Source organism: Plectropomus leopardus, chromosome 4 (genome assembly GCF_008729295.1).
Source record: "Plectropomus leopardus isolate mb chromosome 4, YSFRI_Pleo_2.0, whole genome shotgun sequence".
Lineage (NCBI taxonomy): Eukaryota > Metazoa > Chordata > Actinopteri > Perciformes > Serranidae > Plectropomus > Plectropomus leopardus.
The window spans coordinates 4,040,427-4,059,993 of NC_056466.1; the positions used below are offsets into that span (position 1 = coordinate 4,040,427).

General features: G+C 39.3%; 2 protein-coding genes across 4 annotated transcripts in view; one reads left to right on the forward strand and one right to left on the reverse strand.

Moving 5' to 3' along the window:
• Window positions 1-1,736: 1,736 nt before the first annotated feature.
• ncf4 (neutrophil cytosolic factor 4) overlaps window positions 1,737-19,567 on the reverse strand; it is a 40,838-nt gene continuing 23,007 nt past the window's right edge. The window contains exons 7-10 of the mRNA XM_042484668.1: window positions 11,650-11,748; window positions 7,057-7,208; window positions 6,340-6,405; window positions 1,737-2,141 (exon numbers count right to left, since the gene is read on the reverse strand). Coding sequence (XP_042340602.1) covers window positions 1,934-2,141; window positions 6,340-6,405; window positions 7,057-7,208; window positions 11,650-11,748 — 525 coding nt within the window. The 3' untranslated portion in view covers window positions 1,737-1,933. The remainder of the gene's footprint in view (window positions 2,142-6,339; window positions 6,406-7,056; window positions 7,209-11,649; window positions 11,749-19,567) is intronic.
• The window catches only part of pvalb7 (parvalbumin 7), a 50,212-nt gene continuing 42,424 nt past the window's right edge, over window positions 11,780-19,567 (forward strand). For all 3 annotated transcript variants that reach the window (XM_042484670.1, XM_042484669.1, XM_042484671.1), the window contains exon 1: window positions 11,780-11,894. The gene's annotated coding sequence lies outside the window, so the exon portion shown is untranslated. The remainder of the gene's footprint in view (window positions 11,895-19,567) is intronic.

Below are 19,567 nucleotides of genomic sequence, written 5' to 3' on the forward strand. Positions count from 1 at the left end.
TATGGGCAAGTACCAGTCGCCTCTGGTGTGATAAGCAACTTTTAAAGATGCATAACTTCCACAGTGCCTGGGAGAGGTTGTTAAAAAGAATATGAGGGGAATAACTTTGCATTAAAGATGAGGAAAAACTGTCCTGCCAGCAAAGGCAATATCGTTTCTGAATTTCCTGAGGCGAGTGTGAGTGAAATGCAGGCACATGGATGAAATGAGAATGCTTGGTGTGAGCGGGCCCGAGCCACAGATACACGCAAATTTACACATATGAAAACTTTACACACTTTTTCATCTCATTAAGGATTCCATTTTAAGTTAGGATTTTCCCTTGTAGCACCAAATTAACACCAAATATCTGTAGTTTGTTGAGAGTGTTAATCAATTGTCAGTGGTTATTTTCTTTTGGAAAACCCAGATTTGGATCACTGTGTCTTGACAAGGTGTACAGAATTATCTGGCGAGAAGCAGCTGACAGCTTGTTAAAACATGTGAATTTGGCTTTAACCAAAAAAATGAGAAGATATTGTTGGGATGCTTCAAATTAGGTGGAGAATAATTTGAGAATCCAATGAGAAGAGGCTGAAAAGTTGGTATTTACCTTCAAGACCTTGAATGACAGTTCTTCGGTTACGTAGTTTTTTGCTGAGTTGACTTTTGCACCACGCCTGCCATCTCTTGAGATCTGCAAATGTATGAGGTGATCTGTAGCATAATGTTTTATTGGTCCTGACTGTGGCAATATAACATACATAAAACATTCCAGTTTTTTGCCCTTATTCCGAAAAAGACAAGCATTCACACTAAACTGTTTACGCAGCTAATGACAATGAATATTCCACTAATAGTCTTGTTTACATGCAGCTAACCATACTCCAAATAACATGCCTAACATGTCTTCCCTTTTTGCATCAAAAAAGGATTTTATTCAAAATTTTCCACCATTGGAGGACTTGTTTGACTCTTCCAGCATTAACACATTCCTTCAATCATCTTGAAAAGGTCGGCGTTGTGATATTTGCACATATCCTAAAATCCTTTTGATTTCCAAGTCTTTCGTAATGTTTAAAAGTAGGTGTCTCTTCCCTCCTGATCCGAAATGTGGGCAATTCTTTTGGATGTGCATCTCTACAACAGCCTTGTTAACTGTTTGTTTGTGTACAACTCACAAAACTCACCATAAACAGGCAAGAGGCTGTGTGCATGTGGTAAAAACCCAAGTGAGATGCATATTTGGAATGAGCTGTGTACATATCTAAAGAATTCTCCCAGAACTTAAATGATATAAGCATATACCATTTATCTTAATTGGAAAATGCTCCTTTCATAAATTGGCCTGACCAGTATCAAATTTCAAATATTGTCATTTTCAGAGGAGTCGGGTTATATTAGGTCACGTTCCCACTGCAAAAAACATCTTTTTTTTTTATTTTATGGGAAAAGATACACAACATTAAAAAAAACAAAAAGAAAAAAAAAAAACAGGGAGGCATGTTCGTCTATTGCAGAGCCGTGTACAAAGCTCTAGTCTACTGGTAAAGGGAAAGGAGTCCATAGCCTACTTTTATGTTTTTCCCCATGTTTAAAAAACCTGACTACACATGCTCCTTTTGGTAAATAAAGGGGTATAAGTGTGCATGTAAATATAAATAATGCATACCAAGCTGTGCACGGCTCTGCTTCTCCTGTGTAAAGCAACTGATGGAAATTTCTAACAAGAAAAAAAAATAAGCAAAATGTAAAACTGTGATTAAATTAGTTTATTACTAAGTGAAATGTATCGGCCATGAACTAAAAAAGCAGTGATATTTGTACCATAAATGAGGCTGTAACTAAATGGACAAGAGAATCATACACAAGCGATACCAGCAAAATATTCACTTGGTCAAGTTCATTGATTTTATGTAAGATTACTAAATATCTTCCCATGACCTCCACCCTCTCAGGCCTCAGTGTTGTAAACAGAAAGGTCAGAGGCCAAGGTCACGTGCAGTTCCCACGGAAACTGATTGACAGGTCTCTTGACTTTCCCCTGCTGACCTCTGCTCTCTTTGATCATCAGCTGGACGTCTTCATCATCAAGGATGCGGATGAGGTCGCCCTCGGGGTCACGGTAGTTCACAGCGATGTCGTCTACTTTGAAGACGCTCCTGATGAGAGACAAGGACAGGGAGAGACTGAGTTCAGACTTAGGATGTTTTCAGATATTTTAAACTCAAGACATGTTTCCTTTTTACTCTTTTCACTTTGATACATCGCAGCGGTCAGAATAAGTTTAAACCAAAATCGTCCTACCAAGACTAAAGAATTCTGACAATATCTTCAAAAAGGAAATAAAAGGAGGTGATTGCATCAAAATAACTTTATATACTAACTTTTAACGTTCAGTATATGTGATAAAGAAACTAAATCAGTTGACCAAGGCTATACAGAGAGGCGGAGTGGTGTATTATTGTCTTTCTTTTCTTTTCTTATTTATAAGAATTTGTATTTTATTATTCTTATTTTATCATTATTATGTGAGGGTTCTTATTCAGATTTTGAGAATAAATATGCTTTTTACAGGCTTCTCTCATAGTAAGCGGTTGTTTACTTTAATGTTAAAAGCAATAAAGTTGTTTTGTTTATATAAAGGCATAACAAGAAAACTCTGCACCATTCTTCCAGTAAAGTAAATGACTGCCCCCACATGGCTTTTGTTGATATATTATAATTTAATTAAAATTTTGCTATGGGAATTATCACCAAGAAAACATGTGCTGGACCAAAGAAAATGGGTAGTAAGTACAGATAGGAAGTTACCACCTACTGTATATTCACATTTTTGCATGAACAGACATTAATGTTTGACTCCAGGAATTCATAAGAGAGAAACATTACATAAAAATTAGAAAAATAAAAAAACAGATTAACTGACTCATGGTTGCATGCCTCTGCCAACCAGTCACGTTGCACTTACAGTTTACATCTCTATGTCTGTGAAAACACGAATGCTTTACACACATCTATAATGCATCAGCACAGAAGATCTCTTCAATCAGCACAGTTTCAAGGTGGACACCCAAGATTAGTGTCAAATGTCTCCCTTCCTGTCCCACTATAATGGTTTTGCAAAAATTTATGATGCTGCAGTGAAGTTGACCTTTGACCTTTTGGATATAAAATGTCATCACTTCATCACTTTATCCTGTCAGAACATTTCTGTGAAATTTTGTCATAATTAGAATGTGAATTCTTGAATTATGGCCAAAAGCATGTTTTGTGAGGTTGCAATGACTCATTCTTGGGTTTAAGCAGACATTTGTGCCAAATTTGAAAAAAACTCCCTCAAAGAGTTCTTGAAAAATCTCTTGCATGAGAATGCGACAAAAGGGGTCAGAGTGACCTTGACCTTTGAATGCCAAGTTTTATTCAGTTCATCCTTGACTCAAAGTTAGATGTTTTTGCCAAAACTGAGTGAAGTCTCTCAAAGTTTTCATGAGATATTTCAGTCAGGAATATGAGACCGATGCAAGGTCACAGCTTTTGACCAGCAAAATATTATCAGGTCATCATTGAGGACAAGTGGATGTTTGTGCCAAATTTGAAGAAATTCCTTAAAGGTAAGATTTTGTGTTTATGATCATAAACGAACAGAAGGACGGAAAGATGGACAGATGCATGGACACACAGACAAATGGACGCACAGACTGACCAATGAAAAATATTACTCTGGCCAGGGCTAATATCGCTGCAAAGGCATTAAAAAAAAAAAAAAAAGACACTTTAAGAGGTTTTCTACAGGATTCCTGGAGGGGCAACATGATGGAGTACGTCTGAGGAAGGACATACAAAGAGATATCCAAAGTCACCTCCTGCCACCAGCAATGAAAGGACAAGTAGCATATTCTCTTTAGAGGACATGCATTTCTAATTTGGTTCTGTGGATATTTAACATAACAAGCTCAATCTCTCTTAGTAGTAATATTGTTACAATATATACAATAACACACTATAAACACTCAAACATAAGAATAGTGTCAGTGGTGTGGGTAGTATCACCACCAGCAGCTTTGCCAAAGTCTCTCTGCTTGAATCAGCTGATGTAACACTGATAATGTGAGTGTGATAAGATGTGTTAAAGTGTGTTGATGATATTCTTGCAAACTTAAAATCACACAACAAACAAAATCAGCAATAATCACAAGTTAATGTGATGTGACAGCTTCTTAAATTCTCTGGTTTTATTCCATTTTAGACCTAAGGTGACTTATTAAATTTTCATTTATTACATTATTCAGTAGTTCAGCAATATTTCTCAGTTGCAACAGTTCTTCCTTAATATTTCTTTGATTCTTTCTCTTCTTGTTTGACTTGTTTCACTGTCTCCACCAACAACCTCTCGCTCTCATTCTCTTCACTTTCCTCCTCCCTTTATCAGTGCAAAGCCATATTAAAACTCAAGACCAGGGTCTCATCCATCCTTCTCCAGGGCACAATAGGCCTGAACACAGAAAAACAATAATGAGAAGATAAGCGGAAGAAATGAACTGATTATGAATGGGGAGGGCTAATCATTGTGGCGCTCACCTATCTAAATTACCAGATAATGAGAGATAATGAGAGATAGAGGGAGAGGGAGAATGAAAGAGAAAAAGACAGAAGAACAGATATGATAGTGTAATGAGCATGTGCATCCGGTGATGGCGGTGCTGTGGGGTGGGGGGGGGGGGGGGGGGGGGGGCATTCAGCAGTCCCACAGGAACTAATTTGACGGGTGGCGATGATGTGCAACTGGCAATTTGCAGGTTTGCGGTGCAGAACAGTTAAATATGCTGCACCTCAGGGCAGGTCGGTGAATTAATGGACTTTCACTAAACCTTGTTTGTTCTGGAATTAACACTGAGGGAGTGAAAATGGTGAAAGTATGATCACAAAGGTCAGCGATCGCGTAGGTTCATCAGTTCATCTCCAGGAGGAACACTCAATATGGAAATCTGCTCTGCTGTGCGACAATTTAAGAGGAAAACACTATATTTTTGTGATTTAAAGCACCATCTTTAAAGTCTTCAATAAAAAGGGCTGAACAAAGCAGATCACAAGTCAGTGATTACCTTACACATAATGCTTAATGTGATTATGATGAAAAAATGAAGATTTGCATGCAAAAAAAGGTGTAATGCCAAATGCTTCAGTGCCTCCACTTCAGCCTTTCATCAAATATGTCAGTTTTATGCTCCATTATCACATTTTTTGGAAGTTTCTATAATTAACTCACAGGTGTGAGGTTGTGTACAATCATTTCCCCCTAAACAGCAACAACAACAGTCAGCTCTCAACACCCACAAAACTGATCCTCACATTTGTCTCAGTCGCTATTTCCCACATGACTGTAAATAAAATAAAAACATGACTTTAACACACACTTTTAAATGTCAATCAGGTCCTTTGTCTCTCCCTAAAAATGGCTCCAGAGGTACAACTCAAGGTACAACCCGCAAGCCAGCTTGCATTCATGTCTGTCCAGACTCATGTGTAGCCATGAAAGTTGACAATGACAGTGCTTCAAATATGGATGTTTCTGCAAAGAAGCTACAGATTCTAAAACACTGATGTTTCATACACATCTGCAACCCAAGATTAGTGTCACCAGTTCAATATCTGACCTGATGCCTGACTTGTGGTGCTGGATAATGAACAGAAAAGTGCTTTTGCATAACATTATGAAGTTGACTTTTGTTAAAGTGTCTGAACTTTATCATTTTATCCTGTTGGATTTTTGTGTGAAATTTTACCATTATTTTTTAATTCAAGGCCAAAAAAATGTTTTTTTGAGGTTACAGTGACTTTACTGTTGACCATCAAATCTAAGTTCATTGTTCAGTCCAAGTGGACATTTGTGCAAAATTTGATGAAATTCCCTCAAGGCCCTCTTTAGAAATCATATTCATAAGAATAAGATAGATATAGCAACAGTGTTATGTAACAAATGTGACTAGGCAACAGTAAAATATATTTTATTTTGGGGCTTAAATAACACACATTTTTCTATACATTATGCTGTGTAACTAGAATGGACATTTGTGCCAAATTTGAAAAAAATGTGGTTTTTGAGATACTGTCTGCACAAGAATGAGTCACAGTGACCTTGAACTTTGACCACCAAAATCGAATCATTTCATTTGTGAGTCCAAGTGGACATTTTTTGTCAAATGTGAAGACATTCTTTGAAGGCCTTTTTAAGGTATCACATTCACAGGAATAGGATGGATGAACAAACCGAAAACATGATGCCTCCAGCCATGTCTATCACCCATGTGGGAGCTTAAAAAAAGTTACAAAAAGGTCTTAAATTAGGTATACACCTACCTCATACGAGACAGTAAGTCCTTGTACGTTGGTTCGATTGTGAGGTCCTCTTGCACACACACGTCTCTGTGAGAAGAAACACACAATCATCTCCTTCAAGCAGACTTCTGAAATTTTTAGACCGGCTGCTGTTTGGATGCTTGAAACATTTACTCCTTAAGGTACAATTACCAGATATGAAACAATAAATTCAAAAGCACAGCTCAGATGCACTTGTTCTTTATAAGCATCAGCAATGAAGGATATTAATACCTCCTGATGTGAAATAATATTTCTGGGGGAAAACAAAAAAACATTCAAACTAATTGCTGCCAGTCCCACTCTGACCTTTTAGAGACCGTTGAGCACTAGTTTAGATAAAGATAGATCATATTAAGCCTGAGGTCTGGAGTTAACGCAATTCTCCCTACAATCTATACCATTACTTAAAAACATCTGCACAATAGAAAGTTCAAATGGTGGGTCACTGTAAATATGGTTACCCAAAACTTAAGCATAATATCCTTCTTTGTGCTGTTAGACTCAACTTATCAAAAGATATAAGCATCTGTAACTAGTTTTTAGAGTTAGATTCAATCATAAAATACAGTAGTTGCAATCAGTTCTGGTTACTGATATAAATATGTAATTAAGTTACAGATATTAATAAAAATGTTGGTGATTACAAAGAGTTCACATTAGAACATGTTCTTCTCTTGGTCACTCTTCTAAACAGACCTGGTTTGGACTCCAGAGGGGGTGAGCAGGAAGCAGCGCAGACAGCTGTAGGTGGGTCCTCTACCTTCACCTTCTGAGTCACTCTCTGGGAGGGGCTTGATGATCTTCACAAAGGATTGTGGGAAAATACCTGTTTGATTGTTCACCGTGCCCTGAGGAGAGGACAGGAGGACAGAAAATGAAGACAGGAGAGAGGATAAAGAGGTGATGAGGAACAGCTAATGAGTAAAGACTCAGAGGATGGAGTGATATGGATCTGATGATGAGATGAGTTGATCATTTAAAGGAGATAAACAAAATAAAGCAGGAGGGACGTGCATCTAGAGAGAGGTTTCCCAGAATAATTAGCCTGCTCATAATATGCCGCTGTGTTACAAGAACTCAACACAACGACACAGCCTTTTTTACTGCACTTCTGGTGTATGAGTGTGTGTATCTGCTTAAACACAAACACACAGCAGCACAAGGCAACAGTTATGTAAAAAAAGATCCATGTTATTAGGCAACAGTAAAATGTGATATAACTAAGTGCTTAAATAACAAGATTTTCCTATTTGTAATGAGATGTAACTTGAATGAAGGTTTGTACCAAATTTGAAAATAAATAAATAAATAAAATCAATAAGTGGTTCCTAAGATATTGAATGAGACAGAAGAGGTTGTGACCTGGACCTTTGACCACCAAAATCTAATCAGTATCATTGATTACAAGTGGACGTTTGTGCCAAATTTGACGAAATTCCCTTAAGGCGTTCTTGGGATCACATATACGGGATGAGGCAGACAGGCTGAGCTTGTCTGCCTCATTCTCGTCACCTTAGTGACCTGAAACTTTGACTGCCAAAACTCGTCATCCATGAATGTAAGTGGGCGTTTGTGCCAAATTTAAAATAAATTGCCTCAAGCAGTTCTTGAGACATTGCATTTACGAGAATGAGACAAACAAGGTCACAGTGACCTTCGAACTTTGACCGCCAAAATCGTAGCAGTTCATTCATTAGTCCAATTGGTTGTTTGTGCCAAATTTAAAGAAATTCCTTCAAGGTGTTCATGAGATATTGTGTTCATGTGAATGGGCCGGATAACAGACAGGCAGAGAGACAGATGGACATACAGACGGACAACCCTACAGCCACCCCTTTGTCCCGCTCCTGACTTGAGGATGCTGATCAAATAGAAAGTATTTCTCATTTTCTCCAGGCACCCTTAAAGTGTTCAGGTTTATCTCTACTGGTGTGTTTAAAACATTCACCTTGATGCACCAGTCTGCCAGTTGGATTTGTCACGTTTTCCACCCACAGCCGCTCTGTCCACTGACTAAATCAAAGGCACTCAGTCAACTTTTCACAAGTTCTAAGTGTTGCATTAACCTCACCCACCCTCAAAAAACAAAAACACTTACTACTAGCATGGATGCAAAGTTGCCAAAAAAGAACAAGAAGATAGTGTTTTGCAGTGTTGTAAGAGGATTAATAGATTATCAGTGTTTTCGGTTTCAGTTTTTGGATCTCTCTAGAAAGCCAGAGGCAAGATAAGTGCATCGTCCTCCTCCTCCATGTTGATTCTCACTCTCTCTCTCTCTCTCCCACCGTATCAGCTTCCACCTCCTCCCTCTCTCCCACTCACCCACTCTCTGCTTCTCTCTCGCACTGTATCTCAACACCTTACACATTTTTTTATCAAGCACGTTTACTGACCTTTCTTTAACTATTTGCCGGCACCAGTGCTCCTGCATAGCATTTCTTTGTTGAGCAGCTAATTAAAATGTCCCACATCCCATTTTTGGATGGTGGCAACTTACACGTGACACTCGCAGTGTGTAATGAGGACATTTTGTTCATTAAGTAATTGTTCTTCTAAAGGAAACTGGAGCAGGGCACCTCCAGTCACATCTGTGGAGGTACATTGTGGTCACTGTACTCAGCTACTGCCATGTCGGGATGACACTATTTTTAATCTTTCCTTTTTTAAGTTTTATTATGTTCTGTAATTAACTTCTTGATTAATGCAACTTTTGAAGGGACTGTTTTTTTGTATTCCCTTACATCATTTGGCAAGAAAGCAAAACACTAGCCTCCACACACTAGTAGAGCTGCAATTACAGTTTACAATCTTTACTGTGTTTTTTGTCCATCTGTTTTTGTGCAATATTTTCTTTATTTCCTTTTTACATGTTTGAAATGAAGAAAAAACAAATCAAATCAAAGCACATCTCCTTTTCTGTTCCCAGTTATGACAGTTTTTTTTTCTATCAGACATTTATATGAAATATTTATCAAAGCTAGCAAATGAATTCTTGAGTTATGGCCAAAAACATGTTTGTGAGGTTACAGTGACCTTGACCTCTGACCACCAAATTCTCATCAGTAAATCTTTGAGTCCAAGTGTTTGTGCCAAATTGAAAGAAATTCCCTTTAAGGTGTTCTTGAGACACTGCGTTTCTGAGAATGAGACGAACACAAGGTCACAGTGACCTTGAACTTTAAGCACCAACTACTAATTTGTTAATTTTTAAATTCAAAATGGACGTTTGTGCCAAATCTGGAAAAATTCCAATCAGGTGTACTTGGCATATCATGTTCACAAGACAGAGAGTGATGCAAGGTAACAGTGGCATTGACCCTTGACCACCAAATTCTAGTCAGTTCATCACTGAGCCTTGTTTGTGCCAAATTTGAAAACATTACCTCAGGCTTTCAAGAGAATGAGACGTGCAGATGGATGGATAGACAACTCAAAAACATAATGCCTCTGGCCATAGCTATTACCAGAGGCATAAAAAACAAAAATAATATCATTAAATAAAGCAAAATAGAAACATAACACAACATTTGCACCAGCACAAAAAAAAGTGGATATATCATCAAGTTTTTAAAAAATGTTATCCCAAAACCACTGGCATTCATCTACTGCTCAGCCCTCCATTTTCTAGGAACCATTTTTGCAAGATTTGGGGTCCTGGCTGCAGGGATTTGTTACATAAAGCCACAGGAGCATTAGTGAGGTCATGCTCTAATGTTGACTCATGAGGCCTTACTCACAAGTGATGTTACCAGGGTTTCTCAAACCTAATATTCAAAGGTCCGAACCTGATTTCTATTCAAGACCAAAGGTGCAGAATAATTGGTGAAAAGCAATGACTTTTATTAGACTTGCTTATAACTTACAAGCAACCTACATTCAAGTTTAAGGCAGTCTGAGACAAAATACATTCAAGCCTTGTGGAAAACAAGTCACTGTTTGACTGCCATCAGTTGCTTAAACTAAAGAAAATCTACAAAATTTTCTTTAGTTTAGAAAATCAACATACTTTCACTTGTCAGAAAGATTCAAATTACATTCAAAGCTAGTGCAGGTGAAAAGGCAATGTTTGCCTGCAAATGGTTGCTTGGGACCTGTATTTGAAAATTTGATTTTCTTGATCAAATGTTCTTTTCTTTGCACATTTGGACATCCTAACGATATTGGCGACATAATGTGTGGTGACAGAAGTCTCGCTTTCTCGTGCACAGATCATGAAAGCCCGTTAGCTGTTAACTAACTTGCTAATTTTGAATGGAACCCTATTAGACAACCCTTAAACTCTGACGGGTCATGACCTAAACATCATGGGCTCGCTGGCTGTCAATGTTGCCATGACAACGATGTCAAACTGGGAAACGATTATGTTTAGTGCTTAATCTTGGGCCAGGTTCACTGTAATAAACTCCAAATAGACTTTATTCTACAAAACTATAAAAAAAGTATAAAAAAAATCAGTAGGAAGTAGGAAATACACCCTTCATTACATTGTATTACTACATTCTTTATATGAAGGTGTGGGCTAAGTCCAGATAGACTTGCCAATCTGGACTTTGAGAATGTCTATTCTAGTGCATCCCATAGGTGCTGGATTGGGTGGAGGTCAGAACTCTGTGCAGATAAGTGAAGTTCTTCCACACCACACTGGGAGAATCATTATAACCCCATAACCTTTCTTTTTATACTACAGTAGGCGTTGGATGTGTTCATGCACGTGGCCACATGGCCATGAGCTATCTTTGTCCATATACTTTTGGCAATCTTTTGGAAGGGATGGAAAAAAGAGGTCGTCAATTCAGGTAGCAACAAAATTCCCCCTCTATTCTCATGATTTTCATTTCTGTTTTTATTCAGTCTCTATTACTTTATCCTCTCACTTTTCATCTTTCTCGTTTCAGTCTTCATCTCTCATCCCTCTCTCCCCCTTTTCCCTGTTTTCTCCCTCTTTTCTTTTCTATCATTTTATCCATCCATTGCTATCAGTCTCTTTCTCATCACTCTCCTATTTTGTTCTTTCTCCTTATTTCTCTCCTCCACTGTCCCAATAAAGATGCCTCCTTCTCTCTTTCCATTTTTTCTCTCTTCTTGGCTCATGTCTCCTCTCCCCCTCCACCTCCTCTTATCTATCTTTCCCATCCCTCTCATCCATCTTTCACTGCCCTGCACTCTCCCACTCTTTCTCTCCATCTCTACCTTTCTCTCTCCGTCCCTTCACTCTCTCTTTCTCTCCCCCCCTCCCTCTCTCTCCCACACTCTCCCACACTCGCTCTCTCTTTCTCTCTCCGTTCTTACCTCCAGCCAGTCTGCGTTAACTCGTTGCAGCAGGAAGATCACCTCTCCCTTCTTCAGGTTCAACTCCGCCTTGCCGTTGCCGCGAAAGTCAAACATCACCTGGGACGCACACGCATACACACACACAAACGCACACAGAGAAGAAGCCACACACACACACAAGTCAGTGAGAGGAGAGAGGAACGAGAGAAGAGGGAGACGGACACATTCAACTCAAAGGGAGAAGACACTGTGAGAGCGGACAGGTAAAACACACTTTTTGTTGATGGAGAGTAATGTGAGTGTATAACTTAGAGAAAGAGAGAAAGGCAGACAGAAAGAGAAAGAAATTATGTAATATTTTTTCAGTTTGACAGAGTTAAGATTTGCGAGCAAATTAGAGAATTGATGCACAAAAGGAGTGAAGTTTGGAGCGTGAGAAGACCCGTGTCTTTGCATGTGTGTGTTAATGAGAGAGTGAAGGGATGCGAGAGAGGATAAGGATGAATTTTTCCACTTGAAGAAGTAAAGATTTGTGAGGAAGAGAGAAATGATCCTGTGAGATGTGTGTGTGCATGTGTGAGGGGGAGAGAGAGGGAAGGAAAGCAAGAAAATGAGAAAGAAGAGATGCTAGAGAGGGATCATTTCATGTGCTCAGTTATGCATTTGTTCTTTCTGGGTGTTTGTGTGGAGCAGATACTGTTTGCAAGCAATATTGCAAGTATTTCACTGTATTTATGAATCATTGTAAGTGTTTTAAAGTGTGTGTGTATGTGTGTATGTGTAAGGGCTGTAACCGATGATTATTTCATCAATAGATATGAAGATTATTTTATGAACGTCTGAAAAATGCCCATCACAATTACCCTTGTGACATCCTAAAATGTCTTGTTTTGCTCAACCAACAGAACAAGACCCAAATATGTTAAATTTAAAATGAAAAAAAATCAGAAAAAAAACATTTGAGAAGCTGTAACCACTTCAGCATTGTTTGCTCGATTGTCAGTCACTCTTGACTAATAGATTAACTGACTAACAATTTCAGCTCTACGTTCAAATATGGAGTATGTAGCACTTATGCGTACAAAATTATACTGGACTTGTTTGTAACAGCTTTGTGTACTTGTGTAAGTGTGTGAAAGTGTGTGCGAGTGTGTGCATGTCCATGCAGATGAAGTAAAAAGCAGGTATGAAGAGTTTGCAGAAGTGGTACAGCCGAGGAGTGTGTGTGTGTGTGTGTGTGTGTGTGTGTGTGTGTGTAACTGGGGGGGTGTTGGATGCTCAACCGTCCTGGTTAGCATCAGTGCGTCTGGAATAAAAGCCTGCCAAAAGTTGAATTTGCATTTAAAGTAGAACTCAGTAGAGTCATTACCGATGCTTTAAACCTGTTCCTGTCCTTTTGGAGAGAGACTCTTCGAACAGACAGATATTAAAGTAGCCTATTACAAACACACACACACACACACACACACACACACACATACACACTGAAAGTGTTATTTCGTAACTGCACAACAATACACACACAAAAGCTGCCACAATCTCTTCACCATAGTAGTAATTGTACTCTCTTGCCATATTCACTCACATACACATACAAGTTTGTGTTATGACAGAAAGAAAGAAAGAAAGAAAGAAAGAAAGAAAGACAGCGAAGAAATCGATTTTATTGGACTAAGATATCGAGGAGAGAATTACACAGTGGGAGAGGAATCGCTAGAGACACTGAAACTAAAAGAGAGTTGGAGAATCGGTAGCGGTACAGCGAGACCAAAAAAAGAATGAGGAGCGGCGGTTAAAGCAGTGGGAGGGAGGTGAAGAAGAGGAGGAAGAAGAGGAGGAAGAGGAGGAGGAGGAGATAAGAAAAGTGAAAGTTAAACAGAGATGCAGGGCTGCAGAGGGCTGATAGACCGTTGCAGTTTTCATGTGGTTGTTTCAAAGCTAGTGGCTCTGTGTGATAATCCTCAACGGACAATCAGTGTGAGTGAGTGAAAGAAAGAATGCTTTCTTTTGCCATGAGAAACGACAGGATAAGCGAGATAAAAAGTCGATTTTTTCATCTTCACAAATGATGATGTGTAATGTTAAAAGTTGATGGTTGCAAAAAAACCCACAGATATAAATGAACTCTATAGTTCCTCTCAGCTCTATGTAGTGTTTCAGTCATTTAGCTCATTAGTGTTTTCAGCCCCCAAATTTACTATTTTAGTTCAGCTCCTTTATCTACAATTTTTTTATCAACCTAAGCAAGGCTCAGATAAAAGCACTATACATTACATTACCAGCTCCAAATGAGAAAAGACAGAGTTCATGACTGCCTTTTGTGCATGGGATCCTCAAAAGTTGGTTGAGACCAAAACAGAGCCAAATTTTGCTCTGCGTCTGCTGGAAGTGTAAACAGGAAACTTCTTTTCTAACAAATGGCTATAACAACTTTATTTTTCTATACTGCAATAATGTCACTGTTGTATATATGACTTGCTGTACTGCCCCAAGTGGACAAAAAATAAATTGATGGTTTAAAATTTAGTCCATGTTGATTTAGTGGTGCAGTTATCTCTATATATCTAATAAACTATCTATCTCTACCTGCATATGTGTGCAGAATCTTTAGGCCGTGCTGTTCCGTTTCTATTTGTAGTCCATTTGTAGTATTAAAATATTAAAGAGTGTTATTGACCAATCATGCTTGAGTGGCAGGTAGACACTCTGTCAGGAGAAGCGAAACAAAATCACTTGATTCCCGTCTTTCAGCTTTCTTTAATTTATTTTTCTTTTATTTATTTGCAATCAGATATCTGTTTATAGAGATTAGCCAAAATGACGAGTGCACAGATTTGGATTTTTGTGGGTTTCCATGTGCAAAACCCTTAAAATGTTGTCCATTGAACATAGAACATTACCATCATCGGACCGATAGTCGATGGGTTCTGAGATTAGTTCTGTTGTAGTAACAGCAAGTGTGCTTGAATAATACAGCCATATGAACCACTGAGGGGCAGTGCACGCTTTCAACAGCTACTCAGAAATGTCAAAAACAGAAGAGGGGAAACTCAGATATCCAACACATCAAACAAAAGCATGGGCTGAGAGGATTCATCACATCACACTGTTGTAATAAAAACAAAGGCAGCAAGAAAAGCTGCAGTTCCTCTTCAGAATACATCAGCCTTTTATCTTTTGCATCTCATCCACTAACTGCAAACACACTTTCCTTTGTGTGTGTGCATGCATCCTTCAAGGGAATAAGATGCACTCAACAATTTAAACTACCATATCAAGTAGGGTTAAGCACTGTCTACAATTCTGTCAATACTGCTACCTGCTGTCTGCAACCAGACCAAACCATGATCTGTTTCCTAAAACCGAATCAATAAAGGACTTTCTGACAGTAAGCCCGCAAGGCAAACTTCTGCCAACAGCTGTCTCTGTCTGTCCCTCTGTCTGTCTGTCAGTGTGGTATTGAGTATGAAAATTAACAATCACATACAGCAGTGATAATATGATATCTCGAAGACAAAATTAAAGAAAATAGACCAGATGCCAATTCTATCATTGTAGGTCACCAGCTGGGCCACTTTGTTGCAGAACAGAGCACTCTTAGGTACCGAAATCTGGTACCAATTGATCAAAAGTAAATCAGTAGTCAGTAGCAGCAACATCATGTTATCAGTACTCTTGAAAGTACCGAGTTCGATACCCAATCCCCTAACAAGAGACAATTACTGACACATTGGCTACTGCTGAAAGAAACTGCAATACATAAATGGCATCAAAAAATAGGTTTAATGTGTTAAATTTTACAGGATTGCACCTTTAAAGTATATGTTCAAGTATGTATGTATCTGTGCGGGAATGAATGACTGCATGTGCAAGTGAGTGTGTGTGTGTCCAGAAAATGAGACAGAGGCTGGTGGCAGATTAATGAAGCTGGGGAGTGAGGGAGCTGGCTGGATTAACAATCCATTGAGATTATCCTGACCCTGAGGACACGCACACACACACTCACATTCCAGCACACACACACTCTTTGAATTTGGGGCTGCTATTTTTAATGCATTATTCCAGACATTGTTTTATTATAGCTCTGACCCGCCGCTGGCAGTAATTTATGGATGATGTGAGAATGTGTTGGAGGCAATAAGCTACGATCTCCAACACAAACAGCAAATATGACGTGACAAAGCAATTCCCCCTCTCTCTACACCTCCTTTCATCTCTCCTCACCATCATTGTTCCACCTCTTCATTCCTTTACTTGTACTAGTCGTTTTCCTTTTGTCTCTTTTTCAGTCTGTTTCCTTTATGTAATTTGCTCTTTTTTTTCTCTCCGTCTTCCGCTGTGTCTCCACTAACTGTTTGGACAACTAATTAAGCAGCTGACCTGATGAGCAAAGTATAACACCTCAGTGCTGTGGGAAATACAGTAGCTGATTGTATGGCTGTGTGCCATTTAAACAGCTGCTTTAAACTAAGCAGTTGCACATCTGTTTCTTTTTTTGTTGCTGTTATTTATTTATTTTTTTAAATAATCTTGATGACGTGTTCTATGTGGGACCCACTGCCAGGAGATTTAAAAAGTAGACAGCAGCAGTTAGGTGCGAATTCAAAGAAGAAAAATGGTTAATGTCTGCAAAGTGGGTAGACAATGAGGTCTTGGAGCTCCTGACCCTCAAAACAGAGGATGAGATCAGATTGTTTGATGCGGGTGGCACAGTGGCGTCGTGGTTAGCACTGTTGCCTCACAGCTAGAGGGTTCGAAACCCAGTTGGAACGGGGTTCGGTCTATGCAGAGTTTGCATGTTCTCCCCGTGTCTGGATGGGTTCTCTCTGGGGTCTCTGGCTTCCTGCAGCTCAGGTTGATTGGTGACTCTAAATTGCCCTTAGGTGAGCGTGTATGGTTAGCCTGGCGACCTGTCCAGGGTGTACCCCGCTTTCCGCCCGATGATAGCTGGGATTGGCTCCAGCCCCCCTGCGACCCTTACGAGGACAAGCGGTTACAGAAAATGACTGACTGACTGACTGACTGATTGTTTGATGCCATTATTATGGTTTAGAAAGCGCTGCCCCACAACTGTGATATAAATCAGGCTGTAGGCTGAAGCTGCTGTGTAAAGCTGCGTTCACACTACAAGCAACCCAGCAACAGGCGACAAGTCATTTTCAGTGGAAGCTGCTGACATGAAGCTACAAACTGATGCCTGCCTGACACTTGACACAAAGCTGAGCTGGTCTCAATTTTTTTGTCCCTCAAATGGCGCTGTGAAGCATCAACCAAATATCAAATATTTTAGCTGTGGTGAATGTGATGTTAAAATGGGGCTCAGACATCGAACAAAAGCATAAAGATGTTTTGGCCGATTCAAATTTTAGATGCAGGACTCTGATGAGGATGCAGCATGCATTGCGTTGTCATTTTGTGTGTCATTTGTATGTCATTTTGCAGTCCATTCTGTGAGAACCGACCAATCAAAAACAGAACACAAATGTCTGTTAAATCCAATGTTTTATAGTCTATCAAGACAATTCAAAAACGTCCAAACTCAGAAACCAGACCAAAAGCTTAAAACTGTTCTGGAAAGGATGCTCTACAATACTATCTAACTGAGTGCCATAATTTGGGATTTTATTTACTCCTCCCCCGTATTCAAAGGGATATGCTTCTCCCTACAGTACTTCACTTTGTAGATTGGGTCATTTCCGTTAGATAGACTTGCCCTCGAAGGCCATGAGTGTCCCACATGTACTAAAAATACCCAGTGCAATAATTTGGACAAAGACCTTGCAAAATCTTGTGGACCTTAGTAAGTTTTAAGCATTGAGTTCTACCTTTAACAGAGAGCCAATTTAACTCTTTGAAATAGTTTGAGCTAATATGAGTTCTTGACAGTGCAACTCTTGGGTGAAGGTATTTTGAAACATTTCTCGACAATCATGCAGGATGAAATCTATCACACAACAGAGCAAAGACACTAGTTTTTCTATTTGGAGCAGTATCGACTGACCTGAATGCAATTCAGTCACAGCTTGTGTCCTTACAAATCAGTCTTCAGTAATGTGTGAAATACAATGGCCTTCTCAATGACAGTTTTGTGATTCGACTAGCCATGCAAAGCAAACAATTAGATCGTTCTGTCTCCTATAGGGACTTTGTGTTGGTGTACTGCGTGTGCCCAGTAAAGGGCCGGCCTCTAAATGAAGTCACACAACCCTTTGGGTTCAGCCAGCCCCAGGAGCAATCATCCGGTACAATTAGACTCGCGCCGACCCCGCCTTAATGAGCTTGTTAAACCCTCAGCTCGTTAGTATGGCAATAGGGAGGTGGAGATGAGAATTCAAGGTTTTTTTTTTTCACTCTCCCTGACGTTTAATGAAAGCGTTTTTTTTTTTTTTTTAAAGTAGATGGCCCACTTCCTAGAAGGCCTGGAGTGAAGGATCAGAGGAGGATATGCATGTATAAGAATGAGAACAGGTTGCAGAGGTTATGTGTGCACATCTGTTCAGGCCACTTCTGCTTCTCAGCTGTCATACATAGAAACTACAGTTTGCAACTGGGCTTAGGAAATTCAAATGTTCTGCTTTTATCAAAAATATTTAGTGTCCTTAATTGTATTTAATTTAAAACTCTAGGGGCAAAAGAAAAAAGCATACAAACACAATGCCTAACTCACTGTTGAGCACATTGCGCTATAGGGATGCTACAAAGTCCCTTCTTTATGTCTCTTTATCAAGATCATGCCAATTCAGCGTGTGATTTTAGATAGCATGCTGGCATCATAGAAGCAAAAGAGGCGTGATGGGTGTGATCTTCAACACAACAGCGTCTGCTTCTTGTGTGACATGTAAGAAACATGTCAGCAGCGATTTATGAACAATAACAAAGCAATAACATAGCAATAACAATCATTTATCTTCCATGTTATATAGTGGCTAACTTTGTCTTGTGCTCAGAGGATAAGGGGCTCTCAGACTAAAAGTTTTCATCCAAAGTCGTTACACACTGCCACTTTGTCAGTAGATTTTGACGTCAATGTATCATATTGACATTCCGGGTTGCTGCAATCAATGCTAAACGTAAACAAAAGCACGTGGTTAGGATTGGGTAACACAAGCACAAGGTAAGGTTTAGGAAAAAAAAACATCATGGTTAGGCTCTACATTTACATGGGAAGTGAACAGCTGGTTCCCAGTGGAAATTTTGGAGTTTGTTGGTTTTGTTGGCATTGGTGTCTGAAGCAGAAATCATTGACAAAGTGGCTGTATTTTACGACTTTGAAATGAGAACGTGCTGCCCAGACATGATTGTTTTCCCATTTAGCAGACATTTACAGTACACATGCATAACAAGCTGTCAAAACATCACACCCGTACCATCTATAATCCCATCCTGGTTGTTCCTTTTACATAGACATTGTTTAACCACTGTTACTACCTCCTTTGGTAGCTCAAAGACAAGACAACTCTGTCCCCAATTCTGAAATTGTACCTTTTATACAGAATGGCGAGGTGGCATAACGGGTCGATATTCCCGCCTTGAACAGGAAGTGTAAAAGGGGCTATTTTCTCAAAAAGTAATGTAAGCAAAAAATCAGCAAACATGGAGCATTATCAGCATTATCTGAAGTCATATTTCTGGTGCCTGTGCATGTTAGTCCTACATTTACTTGTCTTTTGGCTCTAATAAAAATTATATCTGGGTCCTCTGCTGCTAAATGGTCCACCATGTTCTCCAGCTAGTCCCTATCTTTGTCTGTTGCGTGGTGCCTGGCATTTAGGATGCAGTGGGTTTATCAGACTGTTGTGCTGAAGACAGCTACCTGACTAATGGGAAAGGTGAGAGTGTACTAAACAGTTAATGCGCTTTGAGACTAAAACAGTGACCTACAACAGGCTAAAAAGCTCAGCAGAACTGCAGAGTTGAGTGTAATTCTCTGTGGTTT